Raw genomic sequence first — 15,012 nt, 5'->3', positions numbered from 1 at the left:
TGATTGACTAGGCAAGACTTCAGGATTAACAGTTTTATGGACAGTGTCAAAAGCACTCTGTTTAGATGTGTTATTTTTGAGATGCCTGTAAGAACTTTCTCGTGGAGATGTTGGTAAGTGGTTGGTTGGAAATAGGAGTCTGAAGCTTGGGGGAGAAGTTCGGGTTGGACATACAAGTGTTGGGGTCATTGGCATGAAATTGGGAATTAAAGCCAAGGGGCTGGATGATGATACCTAGGGAGAGAGTGTGGTAGGTCCAGAACTGAGCCCAGGTCTCATTCAACATTTTGAAGTCAGATAGAGATAAAATAGCACAGGAGACTGAGAAAGAGCAGCCAGTCAGGTAGAGTGAGAATCTGATAAGTATGGTATGGAAGTAGCTGAGCGGAGAATGTTTCAAGGAGGAGATGGTCAACTAGATCTGACATTGCCAAGATATATGATAAGATGAAGGCAGGAGAGTCTGATTTGGCAGCATGGAGGTTGTTTTATTTACTTATGTTTGAAGACTTTAGTCTCCAGAGCCTGGGGAGATCACACTGAGGCCACACTGACTTTTCTTTGCTGGGGTAATGGATATTTGGAAGTAATTTGATGGCCAGGTGCTGTGACTCATGCTTATTCTCCCAGCACTTTGGGAGGCCAAAGCATGAGAATTACTTGAGGCCAGAAGTTCGAGACCAGCCTGGGCAATGTAGGGAGGCTCTTTCCTTTTAATTACTGGTTTTCAAAAAAAGATTTGGTGTTTCAGCACCTTTCAAAGGTGGCCAAAGTAGTTTTGTTTTCTTTTTTGAGATGGAGTTTTGCTCTTGTTGCCCAGGCTGGAGTGCAATGGCTCAATCTCGGCTCACCATAACCTCTGCCTCCTGAGTTCAAGCGATTCTCCTGCTTCAGCCTCCTGAGTAGCTGGGATTACAGGCATGGGCCACCATGCTCAGCTAATTTTGTATTTTTAGTAGAGATGAGGTTTCTTCATGTTGGTCAGGCTGGTCTCAAACTCCCAACCTCAGGTGATCCGCCTGCCTTGGCCTCCCAAAGTGCTGGGATTATAGGCATGAGCCACTGCGTCTGGCCAGTAGTTTCTTATAGTTATCATTATGAACTCATACATTTTTATATACTTGTGTTTAAATCACTTTTTGTTTATTATTTTAATGCTCAAATTGTCCTATCATTGGCCATTAGGAGTCTTTCTTCAATGCCTTTCTCATTTTCAATTTAATTTTTTCCCCAGGCATCCCTAGTGATTTATCAAAAAGAGAAACTATTTAGCATTGTGGCTTTCATAATTCCCTCCCTCCCTCCCTTCCTTCCTTCCTTTCTTCCTACCTGAAGCAGAGTCTAGTGACATCCTCCTGAAGCAGAGTCTAGCTTTGTCACCCAGGCTGGAGAGCAGTGGTGCGATCTCGGCTCACTGCAGCCTCCACCTCCCAGGTTCGAGCAATTCTCTTGCCTCAGCCTCCCAGGTAGCTGGGATTACAGGTGCCTGCCACCACGCCCAGATAATTTTTGTGTTTTTAGTAGAGACGGAGTTTACCATATTGGCCAGGCTGGTCTTGAACTCCTGACCTCAAGTGATCCGCCCACCTCGGCCTCCCGAAGTGCTGGGATTATAGGAGTGAGTCACTGGGCCCAGCCCATAATTTCTTCTATAACTAATATGACAAATTTGGGATTGAGAACACTGTTAATTCCATGTTCTTCAAGGGAGAAACATACTAGTTTCTCCCTTGAATAGTTAGAGTCTATTTGATTGGTACTTGATTCCATGAGTGTTGGTTATAAACCAGGAATAGTACAAAAGTGACAATATAATGTTCCCATATGATAAACAGCCCCAGGGTACTTGCCTGCCCACAGGAGTAGAAGAGTTTGGGGCATGAGACACTGGGGACATTTGCTCTCATGTCTACTTATTTTGTCTAGGAATCTTAAGCACTATTGTGAGGTGAGTGACAGCGAAGCAGGTACCAGAGAGCGATTTATGATTTAGGGGCTCGTTGCATGTGGAACCCAGCAGCTGTCCTGGTTCTGCTTCTTGGCAGGGGTCTGGGGAGCACACTTGAGCCCAGTTTTGAGATTGCAAATATATTTTTCTTCTCCATCTTACTAGATCTTTTGGCAGTATTCGACGTATTCTGTTCTTGGAAGAGCTTTATCTTAATAAACTGAAAAAAAAAAAATTCCTTCCTTTCCCAGTAAGGCTGAAAACTCATTTTCCTTTAAATACTAAATAGAGATGCCCGACTAAGGAACTGATAGTAGGAGGACCTATTGAACTCCAGTGGGGCTTCTGATTTTTGGTGTCTTTCCCCTAACCCTGGAAGACAATAGGAAAACAAGTGATGTCATCAGAACAGAGCCATTGGCAGAGCCTCCTGGGGACCTGAGTGGTTTTCCTGTCTCTGATAGTCTCTGTTCTGAATTAAGTAATGGCTTGTAATGGAGGTTGGTACTTCCTGCAACTCTTTCACATTTATCGTTTTATGCTTGCTGTTAGTAAACAGATGCATTTACTCTAGAAGGAGGCTTTAATGGGCAAGGTGTGAGAGGGTGTTGGGAGAAAGAAGGATTCCTGATCATTCCTTGTCACAAAAATTACGGGTTTAATGTATGAGATTGGCAGTTGTGCAGAGGTTGGGACTCAATACAACTATATGTATTTGAATTAGAAAGCCTTGCATTCCTAGAAACTGGATTTCAGACAGGCTTTCCTTGTCCTTTCTGAGACATACAGACCCTGTACTTTTTTTGGAAACCCCCGTATCACTTAGGATACATTTGGCCACAAACACCTAAGAAGACGGGGAGATAAACAGTGGGACAGCTGGCTGCAGCCCTAAAATGCCTCCTATAGTGCTATTGAGTGCAAAAATGAATGGTTGGCCTATGCTATATGTAGCCCAGCTGTACCTGCCACTGTAGCAAACCCTGGATTCTCTCAACATAATTGACTGTGGCTGCCTATGCAGATGTGGTTCTAGGTGCCAGGCCAGGTGCTGGGGGTACAGTGATGAGGATATCAACATGGCTCCCCCAGAGAGATGATGGTCTTGAGGTAGAGACTGTGCAGTGTGGGAAGCAGTCCTTTTTTGTTTTTTGTTTTTTTTTTGAGAACAGGGTCTTGCTCTGTCGTCTAGGCTGGAATGCAGTGGCGTGATCAGGTCTCACTGCAGCCTCAACCTCCTAGACTTCAGGCGATCCTCCCACTTTGGCCTCCCAAGGTTTTGGGATTACAGGCATGAACCACGGTGGGGAGCACTCCTAAGGAAGGACAGGGGCCGCTGGGACACACAGGCAGCTGGGGAAGATTAGGGGAGAAAGGGAACTCTTAAAGGATAAATGAAAATTTGCCGGAAGAGAAGTGGGTTTCAGTAGAGGGTGGTTTGCAGACTGTTTTAGATAGGAACACAGGAGCAAAAATCCTAAAGGTAAGAAAGTACAACCTGTTCTAGAAACTGACTCTAGTTCAGAATGGCTGTAAGAGATAAGGCTGGATGAGTAGATAAGACCCTTCTCCCAAGGGGCTTGTACGCCATTTTAAAGAGCTGTTATGTAGGTACTGGGGAGCTGTGGGAGGGGTTCAGGATGGAGAATGACCCAATCAGAATTTCTGGGAAGATCCTTGTGCTGCAGTGGTGAGAGTGTAGGTGGAGTGGACTCTAGGCTGAAGGTGAGGTAGCCAGTTAGGCTGTTGCAGTTACTCAGGGGAAGGATGATGGCTTGAATTACGGGTGGCATAATGAGTGGATGCAGCTGAAAGCTGTTTTGGAGGTAGCATGAACAAGCTTGGTGACAGATCTGCAAGCTGAGGAAGGAGCCACTAAGGGTGATGGCCACCTTGTTCCCTTGAGAATTCAGGGTAAAGGGTACCATTTGCTAAGATAAGTCACATAGTAGAAGGAAGACGTTTGTGGGAAGCGATGATGAGCTCGGTTTTGGACACATGTTGAGTTTTAGGTGTCTGTGGAGACATCTATTCGGCATTTGGAGTTAGGGTCTATAGCTCAAGAAGAGACAGCAGGGAGCATGAGAATGAATGGGAAAACTCAGGGAGAGTGGGAGGCAGCAGAATAATAAGAGAGCTTAGGACCACCCCCAAGGAACCCTCAAATGAAGGGACAGGCCGAGGAAGAGGCCGTTCCTAAGGAGAAGGCCAGCTAAAGATGCCTGGCCAGAGAGGCAGGTGGAAACCTAGGGGGAGGTGCTGCTTGGAAGCCAGAGGAAGAGTGTTTTTCAATAATAGCATTAAAAGCTGCTGAGGGATTGAACGAGGTGAGGACTGAGTACCCGGTGGGTTTTGTGACAAGGTCCTTGTTGACCTGGGAGAGCTGCTTCAGTGGAACAGGTGGGGCTGAAGTTGGGTTGTTGTGGTTTGAGGAATGATGCACAGCCAGGGAGGGGAAATGAAATGTTGACAGCTCTTCCCAGAGGTTTACCCATGAAGTGGGGAAAAAAGTGTGTTGGTTGGATGAGCTGTTAAAAGTTGTTTGTTGAGCCTGCCTAGATGGTTGTAAGTAGGGCTGTAGTGAGGGAGAGAGGTGAGAAGATGGGGAGGGCAATGGAGTGAGTCTCTGAGGAGGTAGGAAGAGAGGGCATTGCGAGCACATGGCTGGCTCCGAGTGTGACTGTCCTGGGGACAGTTGTCCTTTGCCACCAGTAGTGTGTCCTCTACCGAGTCCCCTGTGGTCCTTTGTAAATAGCTTTATCTGGAGGCAAAATGGCTCACAGCCAGAGTTAGGTTTTAAGAAGCTGAATCTGCTACATTCATGTATTTTTTTGTCCTTTCTCTGAGTGCAGTTAACCTGTTAGAGATGCCAGAAGTGAAGCTGTCCATCTGGGTAGCTTTGGATCCCATCATTGCTATGAGGCTTTTGAAGGACAGGGTATGGCCATACTGGCGATGATTGTAAACTCATTCAGAGTGGGGTCCTCCTTCTGCTTGGTGTTTTGTTCTGACAATTGAACTTGCCAAATGGAGTTAGTATTAGGACTAAAGTATTTCTTTGTTATTCCTAACAATACACACACACAGATGCACACTCACACATATATACGTATATATTTTTTTCAGTAGGAACTCAGATGAAAGCCTACTTAGCTTTTTCATTGAGACAGCCACCTAAGTCCCTGACACTTATTAAGGATGCTTATTAAGGATAGATCTCTGGTAATTTCTCTCCTAGGATCCTGTCTGTGTGAGTGGGGAGTTGCCCTCCCTGGCAGCTGGCCACAGGGCTTGATCTAGAAGATGGAGGCCATAGTATTCAGCAGAAAGGTTAGGCTTAGACTAATGACTTTCCTCCAGGAGAAAGTTGATAATTTGTGTATAAAGCGATACAAAAAGTTGTGTAAGTTATGGAGTTAGTCAGTGAAACTTGTGAATTTGAATGCAGTGTCAGTGGGAAAGGCAGAGTTGTTGGAGGTATAACCCACCAGTACCTTGAACTCTGCCTTTTAATGAAATTTCCTTCCTCCTGAGGTGAGGAGTTCAAGACCAGCCTGGCCAATGTGGCGAAACCTCATCTCTACTAAAAATATAAAAATTATCTGGGCGTGGTGGCGGACACCTGTAATCCTAGCTACTTGGGAGGCTGAGGCAGGAACATCCCCTCCCGCCCACTGCTCCCTCTGGTCCTCCCTCACTGCCTTCTCTTGCTTCTGTTCTGTTCTGATCTTCGGGTCAGTGCTGTGTGTGTGGAAGCTTCTGGGCAGTTGGTGGAGAAGCTTTCTAAGCATGAGTTTCTCCAAAAATGCTAATGGCTCTTACTGAGCCCCTGGTGCACAGGACACTATATGTGTCCCTCATCCTAAGTGCTTCTGCTTTTCCCTAGAGGGTCTATGTAAACCAAAAGGGGTGGGCCCTCAGAGGAGCTTTCCCCCTTCCTTTAAAACAGCACTCTTGTTTCCTGTTTATTCCAGCACTACAGCCCCCTTGGGAAGTGGCTGAGGAACCGTGGGAGGATGGGCGGTGGTTGAGAGAGAACCTGAGAGGGTCTGCCCCACTCGGCCTCTGTTCCTGGCCCTTGGGATCGAAAGGGAAGGAAGGAGGAGGGGTGCCTGGGAGCTGGGCGGGTATGAGTCGGAAGAGGCATGGCAGCCTCTCCCTGCCGTACTGGTCTCGGCTCCCACCAGGAGCAAGGCAGGAGTGGATGCTGGTCCTGCTTCCAGGGCTGCTACAGGGGCACCAGTCAGGCACACGAGCAGGAAAGTGTGTACTATCATATCTCAGTGTAGTCTGGACACTTTGGTCCATCATAGGTCAAGTAGAATTAATTAGCTTATCAGTTCAGCAAATCTTGGAGCACCTGCTATGTTCCAGACACCGCTCAGTGCAGTGGTGAACAGGTAACTCCTGGCCCCTGACACACCACCATGTCTGACATGTATGTGGTGTTTTTACCATGTGTCCCAGTTTACACTCATGAACATATACATATGTCCTGATAATGCCTATTACAAAGCATACATGGGAAAGAAAAGAATGAGGTAAGTAGAAACAAGTCCTAAGATTTCCTCCCACACTTTGGCAGATGGTTCAGCTTCAGAGTCTACTAGCATGGACTGTTGCTTTAATGGGTAGCCTTTGTGTTTCAGACACCACCTTACACAGTTTTGAGTCAGGGCAGCTGGTGTGAAAGAGCTTGAAGCAAGGTAGGCAAATGCTGTGCCCAGATCATTTATTAGCACTTGGCCCCAGCAAGGCCTGATGCTCTCCTTGGGAAGGGTGCCCAGCTTGTCTGGGGTGGGTGTTTTAGGCTCTCCTGCTTCTGTCCTGTGTGCTGTGGTTAGGCTATTGAGGGGAGTGCAGCAGGCACCTGCTGCTATTCAGTACTTTATAGTTTTCATAGTCTTTCATCGAGGTCACATTGGTCATCCCAACAACCTTCCAAGACAGGGAGTCCTTTCCCCACTGAAGACCAGAGGATGGAGGCCTGTGCTGCGTGTCATGAGTGTCAGAGCCAGCCCTGGGCCTTGCTTTCCTGGACTGGCTGCTGCCTCATTCTGCAGAAAGTTTTCCTTGACATCTTCCCGCCTCGCTATGCCCCAGAGGAGCAAACTGATGAACATGTTCAGCATGTACCACCTTTCTTGTGGGAAGAAGCATGGGTTCCAGGTCCCTGCCTCCTTCCAGACCCCCTGTGGAAGCTGCCGCTGGCACGCAGCTTCCTTTTCCCAGGTGTGAGCAGTTGTTTCCCCAAGCAGAATGACTTTGTCCACGGGGTGGGGAGGAGCCGGGAGACTGCAGACCTCCACGTTCTCTCATGTTTCTGTTCCCTTTGGCATCCACAGGATATCAGGAGCTGGGTGGCTGGCTGACCTGTCCCCCCCCCCCCCCCCCTCTGTGTCTTCCCCAGGCTGTGCAGTTTCCCCCCTCACAGGGATTTGCCCTTGGCACATGTTCGGCTCTATCTCAGCTTTTGGGAGAGCGTGGTTTGTGTTGGTCTCCTGCTCAGAGGATCATTCCTTAGCAGGCCCAGGTGAGGCCCAGGGAACCTGGAGTTCCTCACTTAAAGGCAGGGAAAACCTAGAAAGTGAATCTCTTTCAGCCTTGTTTGCTCAGGTGATTACTTCATTTCTTAGTTGTTCAGATCGGTCCCCCCTGAGGTCTTCTTGGTAACAATAGTTGCGGTATCTTTGTAACAGTTCTCCATCTCCTTTTACTGCTCCCTGCTTCCGGATACCCCTCTTCAGTTCACCGCCTCCTACAAGGAAGGAGAGGAGTCAGGTCTGACAGTGTTGCAGGATGCAGTGCTGGGCTAACGGGAAATCCAGAGAGGCTCTTAGCACGGAGCTGGAGCTGCCTGCTCCTCCCTCACAGGACGCTGCCTGGATTCCGTTCCTGTCCTTTCCTGCCTGGGGAACTAGCAGCCTTTGTGAGTCTCCTTGACAACAGGATGGATAAGTTAAAAATAACCTTGTGCCGAGCTTTCTGTGTGTGAGTGCCCTCTCGCCTGCTATGCTAGAGCACAGTCCCTGCAGCTTCTAGAGGCTCTTGGGATGCATCTCTGGGAGCCTCGGTGGGGTCCAGGTGCTAGCATTTTGAAGCCCCGAGATTTTAGAGGTCAGAGCCAGATAATCAGGCAGCATCATTACCTTGTAACTCGTAATGATTACCGTAATATTACTGGCAACTGGTGGTTGCCGATGGTGTGTGGGTGTCAATGTTGAAATAAAGACTGGACAGCTGTTCTGAATGCTTCGTCTTCATTTAGTCTCCCTGGAGAGGGGCGACTCTGGAGACCTTACTGTGTTTCAGAACCTCTGGAGTGGTGTACTGGGACACAGCTCCGGGTGAGAGTTCGGTTATACCTCTTCAAGGAATCCCCACTGGAAGGAGGGTCCTTACGTTACTGGGCCCCTTTTATCAGATGAAGACGCCAAAGTATAGAGGCACTTGGATGACTTATCCAGAGCCACCTGGCTCGGCTGTGGCAGAGTAGGGAGCAGTCACTGTCATCAGAAGCTGTAGCTCTTCCTCTCGGATCCTAATGATGAGGCGTCTTTATCAGGCCTTTACCAAAGCCAGCTGTCTCTTTTTTATCAGCAGTCTGCACTAGGCGAGGCCCTCTGTTTTGCTAATCTGTTTTGTGTTTCTGTTTTGCTAATCTGTTTTGTGTTTCTGTTTTGCTAATCTGCACTGGTTAAGGCCCTCTGTCTTGTCACAGTTGTAAATTAATTTAGAAAGAGCTGTCTCCCTGAGGGCAGGGGCTGGGTTTTTCTTTACACACCTGAACCTAATTCCTCTCTCCTCCTTCCATCCATTAGTAAGTGTCTTGCTGTGTGCCACGCATGGGGATAATGAGAACAAGAAGTTATGTTCTTGTCTTTAAGGAGTTTATTGTCAGCCAAGGAGACATTTATGAAAGTCCCCATTGTGGCCAGCGCTGAGAGGGAGAAGGTCCGAGTGTTAAGAAAGCAAATAACTGGAGTGTCTAACCTTACCTGAGGTGAAGGTGGGGGTTAGAGCAGTCTGAGAGAACATATTAGTAAAACAAAGTACTCAAATCTAGAGCACATAAACCACTACAAATCAATAAAAAAAGGAAGGCAGAAAACTCCGAGAAAAACTCGCCAATAATTTGAAAAACACTTGACAGAAGAAGATACCCAAATGGCCAATGAACATGTGAAACAGTGCTCAATTCCATGTATTTATCAATCATCAGGGAGGTCAGAGGACCTGGGTTAATATGAGACATTGGGCCACATGTTGAACGTCCCAGATCCCGTTTCTTATTTGTAAATGAGGCTTCTGTCCTTTCCCTTCCTCCCAGTACTGCTCTGAAGCTTGCAGGCATGGGAAAGGCTCTTCAGACCCTGCATACTATACAGATACTAAGTAGTGTTGTTACTCTAAGTGATTTAATTTCTCCTCCACCTCTTCTCATAACAGCTATTCTAAATTCCCGTACGAAAGAAAAGACTTGAGTAATAGGATAGTTCCTAGGATTCAGAATATCCTGTCCCTTGATACTTTGGGTAAAGAGCTTGCGGCTGGCATGGCTCTGGTTCCCTCACCCAGGCTGGGAGCAGGGTGAGTTCCTTCGGGTCTTTTGACACCCAGGGCCTGGTGGCAGGGAAAGGACTGAGGTGCACAGTCCTAGCTCAAGCATTGGCTGGAGTAGGCTGTCTGGTTCGTCGTCCACACTGACTGTGATTGACCTCCTTACAGAGTGCTCTAGTGAAGTCCAGAAATAACACTCTGGACTTGGGGCATGTTGACATTAACGGGTCTACAGGGGCAATAGCCCACACTACCTGGCTTCCCCTGAGAGAGCCTGGTCAGTGCCATTTGCTGCCCTACCAGGCTCAGGGATAACCTCCTGGTAAAACTGGTCCCTGCCTCCCTTTTGCATTCTTTGGATACAAAGGAGCCATGTTCTCTCTTCTGGATCTGTCCTCTGCAGTTGGGCAGATGGTACATGGTGCAGATGCACACCTCTCTTCCAGCAGAGTGCGGCTGGCCACCTCGGCACATGTCACAACAGTGTCAGGATTGCTGCTAGTCCTGTCGGTCCCATCACTTGACTGTGCCAGGTTCTTAGGCCCTGTTTGGAGTCTTTCCCCACAGATCTCTCATGACAGGCATAGACTTCTCAATGGTCGACTCAGCACTTTTGACCTTTTTCTCTTCTGTATTTCTGCCACATAGGAGTCAGAGTCAGAAGCAAAGGTAGATGGAGAGACTGCATCGGACAGTGAGAGCCGGGCAGAATCTGCACCCCTGCCAGTCTCTGCAGATGATACCCCGGAGGTCCTCAATAGGGCCCTTTCCAACTTGTCTTCAAGGTAACCTGGCTTAATGATGCAGGTGCTTGTTGGGGGGTTTGCACCATGTCCAAGTGCCCTGGAAGAGCCTGCAGAGAGCCCGTGGTCTTGCAGAGCAGGCCTGCTCCCTTGCCTCAGCCTCCCATGCCACTGCTCCAGGCTCCATTGAGTGTAATCTAGTGCTTAGCGGTGGCAGTTAGCACAGTGACCAGGAGGGGAGGGCAACCAAGGCTGGAAGGATCTGGCCCTGGAAGGGTGCTCCAAACTGGACTAGGAAGTGCAGTCCAAAGAGGAAGAGGGGACAGGAGGGATGGAGGTGGGTGAGGTCAGCTGACACTGCACAGCACAGGAAACCGGCCTTGGGTTTGTGATTAATGGGCAGGCTGCTTTTCACTGAGGAGTCTATGCTTCCAGTTCAGTTTAGTTTCTCTCTCCCACATCCATTGTGAACAGTTCCTTAAATTCTCCAGGAAGAACTGGGAAACATCTTAACCTAGGTGAATCTAGTTAAAACTTTTGGCCCTTGAGAACTTGGTTCTTTTAACACAGCTATGTGAGTAGATCAAAAACAACTTATACGACCCCAAAGCATTATCCCGGTGTTCCTATGTGTGCCTCCAGCTGTCCCCTTGGGAGTCTGAATTGTGCAGTGGTTAAGGACGTGGACTTTGCAGCCAGACCCCTGGATTCAGATCCCAGCTTTACTGTTTGCCAGCTGTTCAACCTGTGCCTCTGTTTCCTCGTCTGTAAAAGCGAAGTGTGTTGAGGATTGAAGGAGTTAATATATGTAAAGTCCTCATAAAATTACCTTATGCATATTTGTGGTAGCTGTTATTATCATTGCATAATGTTACTGTTATTCCCATAATTATTCAGGGCAGTACAGTGTAGGATCCTGCTGTCGGAAAAAAAGTTTTTTTTTTCTTCAGATAGTCAGCTGTAGAAACCATCCAAGTGGATACAGAAGCAGAGGGTACTACATTTCCCTTGGCTTTTTGTTTGTTTGTTTGTTTTTTGCCCGATACCTTCTTTAAGATATAAGCTAGGTGTATTTTTCTGCCAAGTTTGGTTGTGGCTGAGGCATTGGTACTGTGGCCCTGCTCCTGCCAACATGTGGCTGGTGCTTCTGTCAAGGTGAATCTGGAAAGGACTGAGCTCAGGGCCCTCAAATCTCAGAAAGATCCATGTTCCTTGAGTTTGTACATTGGTTTTTTTAACTGGTGTTTTCTCCTTCCCCTACTCTGACATAGATGGAAGAACTGGTGGGTGAGAGGCATCCTGACTTTGGCCATGATTGCATTTTTCTTCATCATCATTTACCTGGGACCAATGGTTTTAATGATAATTGTAAGTGCCATTTCATACTATTTTAGTTTTCCTTTCAGTTTTTGCTGCAGGCCCGGTTGTCTTAAGTGCCAGGTATTGGGTTGGTTGGGGGAACTGACAGGGGTCCAGGCTGCTCAGAAAACCTCTGCCATAGAACATCTGTGACTTCTCACTTTTCAGTAGCCACCTGGAGGGCCATTGATGAGGCTAGTTGTATATGGTTGAAGATGTATCTTCATTTAAAAAACTGACTTTATCGCCTGTAATCCCAGCACTTGGGGAGGCAGAAGCGGGCGGATCACAGGGTCAGGAGTTCGAGACCAGCCCGACCAACATGGCAAAACCCTGTCTCCACTAAAAATACAAAAATTAGCCAAGCGTGGTGGCAGCCACCTGTAATCCAAGCTACTTAGGAGGCTGAGGCAGGAGAATCGCTTGAACCGAGGAGGCAGAGGTTGTAGTGAGCTGAGATCACACCACTGCACTCCAGCCTGGGCAACAGAGTGAGACTCTGTCTCAAAACAAACAAACAACCAACTTTATTATTCCAACTCTGTAAAATTTTACCCTAGCCATGTCTCTATGTGACTCCTGGTTTTGTTTCTTGTTTTCATGGGGCCTCCTTCCTGGGTGTAGAGCTTTTATTAAGAAATCCCAGTCCACAGAGCTGCTCTCTCTGTCTTCCCACTGTCCTGGACAGAGTCAGGTGACCATCAGCTGCATGTGAGCTAAGCAGATGAGACTTTTTTTTTTTTTTTTTTTTTTGAGACGGAGTCTCGCTCTGTCACCCAGGCTGGAGTGCAGTGGCCGGATCTCAGCTCACTGCAAGCTCCGCCTCCCGGGTTCACGCCATTCTCCTGCCTCAGCCTCCCCAGTAGCTGGGACTACAGGCGCCCGCCACCTCGCCCGGCTAGTTTTTTGTACTTTTTAGTAGAGACGGGGTTTCACCGTGTTAGCCAGGATGGTCTCGATCTCCTGACCTTGTGATCCGCCCACCTCGGCCTCCCAAAGTGCTGGGATTACAGGCTTGAGCCACCGCGCCCGGCCGCAGATGAGACTTTTAAAGTACTCAAAGTCAAAAGGAGAATGGATTGGGTGAATCCTCGGAGGTTCTAGAATAAAAAGTTAAAAAGGAGGTTCTAGGATAGAAAGTTAATTGAGGGCCAGGCATGGCGGCTCACACCTGCAATCCCAGCAATTTGAGAGGCCAAGTAGGGAAGATCGCCCAGGAGTTCGAGACCAGCCTGGGAAAGAAGGTGAGACCTCGTCTCTACTTTAAAAAAAAGTCTTTTTGGCTGGGCACAGTGGCTCACGCCTGTAATCCTAGCACTTTGGGACGCTGAGGCAGGTGGATTGCTTGAGCCCAGGAGTTTAAGACCAGCCTGGGCAATATGGTGAAACCCTGTCTTAAAAAATAAAAAAGTTAATTGAAACATCAGGGTGTGTATTTTATTGTGAGTGGAAAATTGGATCTACTCCCTGTTACACAAAGGGCTGCATTGCTCTGTGGGATGGTGTGAGAGAGGAAGCAGAACCATTGGAAGCCTGATATTTTCTTAAGTACAATGGATTTTCTGGAAGGCTCATGACCTGTTGGTTTCCATTTCCAAAAATCATAAGAATTGGGGTGTCAGTGAATGTTTTGTGTCCCGCAGGTGATGTGTGTTCAGATTAAGTGTTTCCACGAGATAATCACTATTGGCTACAACGTCTACCACTCCTATGATCTGCCCTGGTTCAGGACCCTCAGCTGGTAAGCTCTCCGCCTAACAGAGGCCCTTAGAATTTGGATGATGTGCTTTTTGGCAGGTATTTACAGTGATGGTGGGTATTTCTATTACTTGCTATAGAAATAAATGCTGGGGAGGCAGATATCATGTTAGGTCATGCAAAGTTTTATGAAGAAAATGGTATTTGAGCAACGAGTAAAGAAATGGGTAAGAGAATGTTAGCAGGAAAAAGCAGGAGAAAAGGAGGTGATTCCTGCAGACTTGCACCGTGCCTTTGAGACCTGAGTATTTCATAGGCCAGACTGTGTGGTTGGCCTTGGAGGAGTCTTTAATAGTTGCTTGAAGTCTGGACTCTTCCTGAGAAGAAACCAGATGGGCTGCATTCTGTGACTGTGTTTGCCTCGGTATTTGGATTCCTTAAACTCTGCGTGATGATCCCTTTTTTCTAGATCAGTATATTTTTCAGGCTCTCATATCTCAGCATCCCACTAGAGTTGTCTGGAAGTTGTTAGGTTCTGCTGCCGGCTTTCCTTGTTATCCCTGGAACTTGGTTTCCTTGTATCTAAGACAGATGGTTGAGACTTAGTGGTTTCCAGACTGGTGTTTGAGCCCTACTTCATCAGAGGTGTTTTGAGTGCCAGGGTGGACAGGAGTGAGACTGAATGCATGGGATCTGGGCTCTGCTGGGAAAGTTGGCTTTCTCTGTTTCTTAGGAAAGGACTCAGCTTTCTTAAAGCAAAAACGAAAGAAAAACCTGTAGCACATGTCTGAGACCCCTTTCTGATCTGAAACTCTCTGCTTTATTGGCTGTAGTATTCTCAGGTGGTGACCTTTGAGCAGAGCACTGCACAATGCCGAGAAGACCTGGGGCAAATGCGGACCTTCTCACCCCACTGTGCAGGGGGTACAGGGGTTGAGGCCATGACTTAGCTGGCTGGAGAGTAGTGCTTTTTGCCCCAGCAACCTGGTCACCGTCAAGGAAGCCGATGTGCTCAGATGTAGGCTGGGCACCTGCTTCCTGAGGTGTCTCCTGTCACCCAACAGCACGGGCTGCCTCCCAGCCTCCAGATGGAACTGTGATTGCCCCGTGGCTTAAGATGCAGATCCCTGTTGCGGCTGTTCTTTAGCTGGAAAGCAGTGTTTTGTGTTTTGTTAACATACTCAGGAGGCCTGACTCCTGGCTGTGGTCACTTTACAAAGAAAGCTTTTTCCATGTAACAGAAAAGAAACGAAATATGAAGTTTTTGTACTTCATAATTAAAAAAAAGAATGGGAAAGAAAAGCTCTCCACTTTCTTCTCTGTCTCAGGATCTTTGCTGGGAGTTTGCAGTGGTGGCTGCACAGTCCCATACTCAGCAGTACTATGGAGGCTGCAAGGGATGGCTTCTCTTCTCACGAATGCCAGTTGAGGAGAGAGGATACGCAAGTGAAGAGTTAACGCTAGCGGAAGGTCTGTGTCAGAGCCAGGCTTCAGAGAGGGAGATGCATCATGAATTGCTTAGTCAGATAATCACATATTACTTGCTATAGAAATAAATGCAGGGGAGGCAGATGTCATGTTAGGTCATGCAAAGTTTTATGAATAAAATGGCATTTGAGCAAGGAGTGAAAAAATGGAGATGCAAAGAGAATGTCAGGAGCAGGAAAAAGGCAGGAGAACAGCAGACAGGCGGCATAGCTGGAA

At 47.6% G+C, this 15,012-nt stretch overlaps 1 protein-coding gene across 3 annotated transcripts in view; it reads left to right on the top strand.

Annotated features, from left to right (window-relative positions):
• CDS2 (CDP-diacylglycerol synthase 2) overlaps window positions 1–15,012 on the top strand; it is a 78,606-nt gene that overhangs the window by 43,649 nt on the left and 19,945 nt on the right. For 2 of the 3 annotated variants that reach the window (XM_010378932.2, XM_010378930.2), the window contains exons 2-4: window positions 10,157–10,293; window positions 11,523–11,619; window positions 13,254–13,351. In XM_010378932.2, the coding sequence (XP_010377234.1) occupies window positions 10,157–10,293; window positions 11,523–11,619; window positions 13,254–13,351 (332 nt within the window). Of the gene's footprint in view, window positions 1–7,766; window positions 7,878–10,156; window positions 10,294–11,522; window positions 11,620–13,253; window positions 13,352–15,012 lie in introns of those variants that run through there. The other variant, XM_030914448.1, reaches the window with a different exon arrangement.

Source organism: Rhinopithecus roxellana, chromosome 13 (genome assembly GCF_007565055.1).
Source record: "Rhinopithecus roxellana isolate Shanxi Qingling chromosome 13, ASM756505v1, whole genome shotgun sequence".
NCBI lineage: Eukaryota > Metazoa > Chordata > Mammalia > Primates > Cercopithecidae > Rhinopithecus > Rhinopithecus roxellana.
The sequence above is the reverse complement of the archived record's forward strand: the minus strand, read 5'-3'. Positions and strand labels throughout refer to the sequence as shown.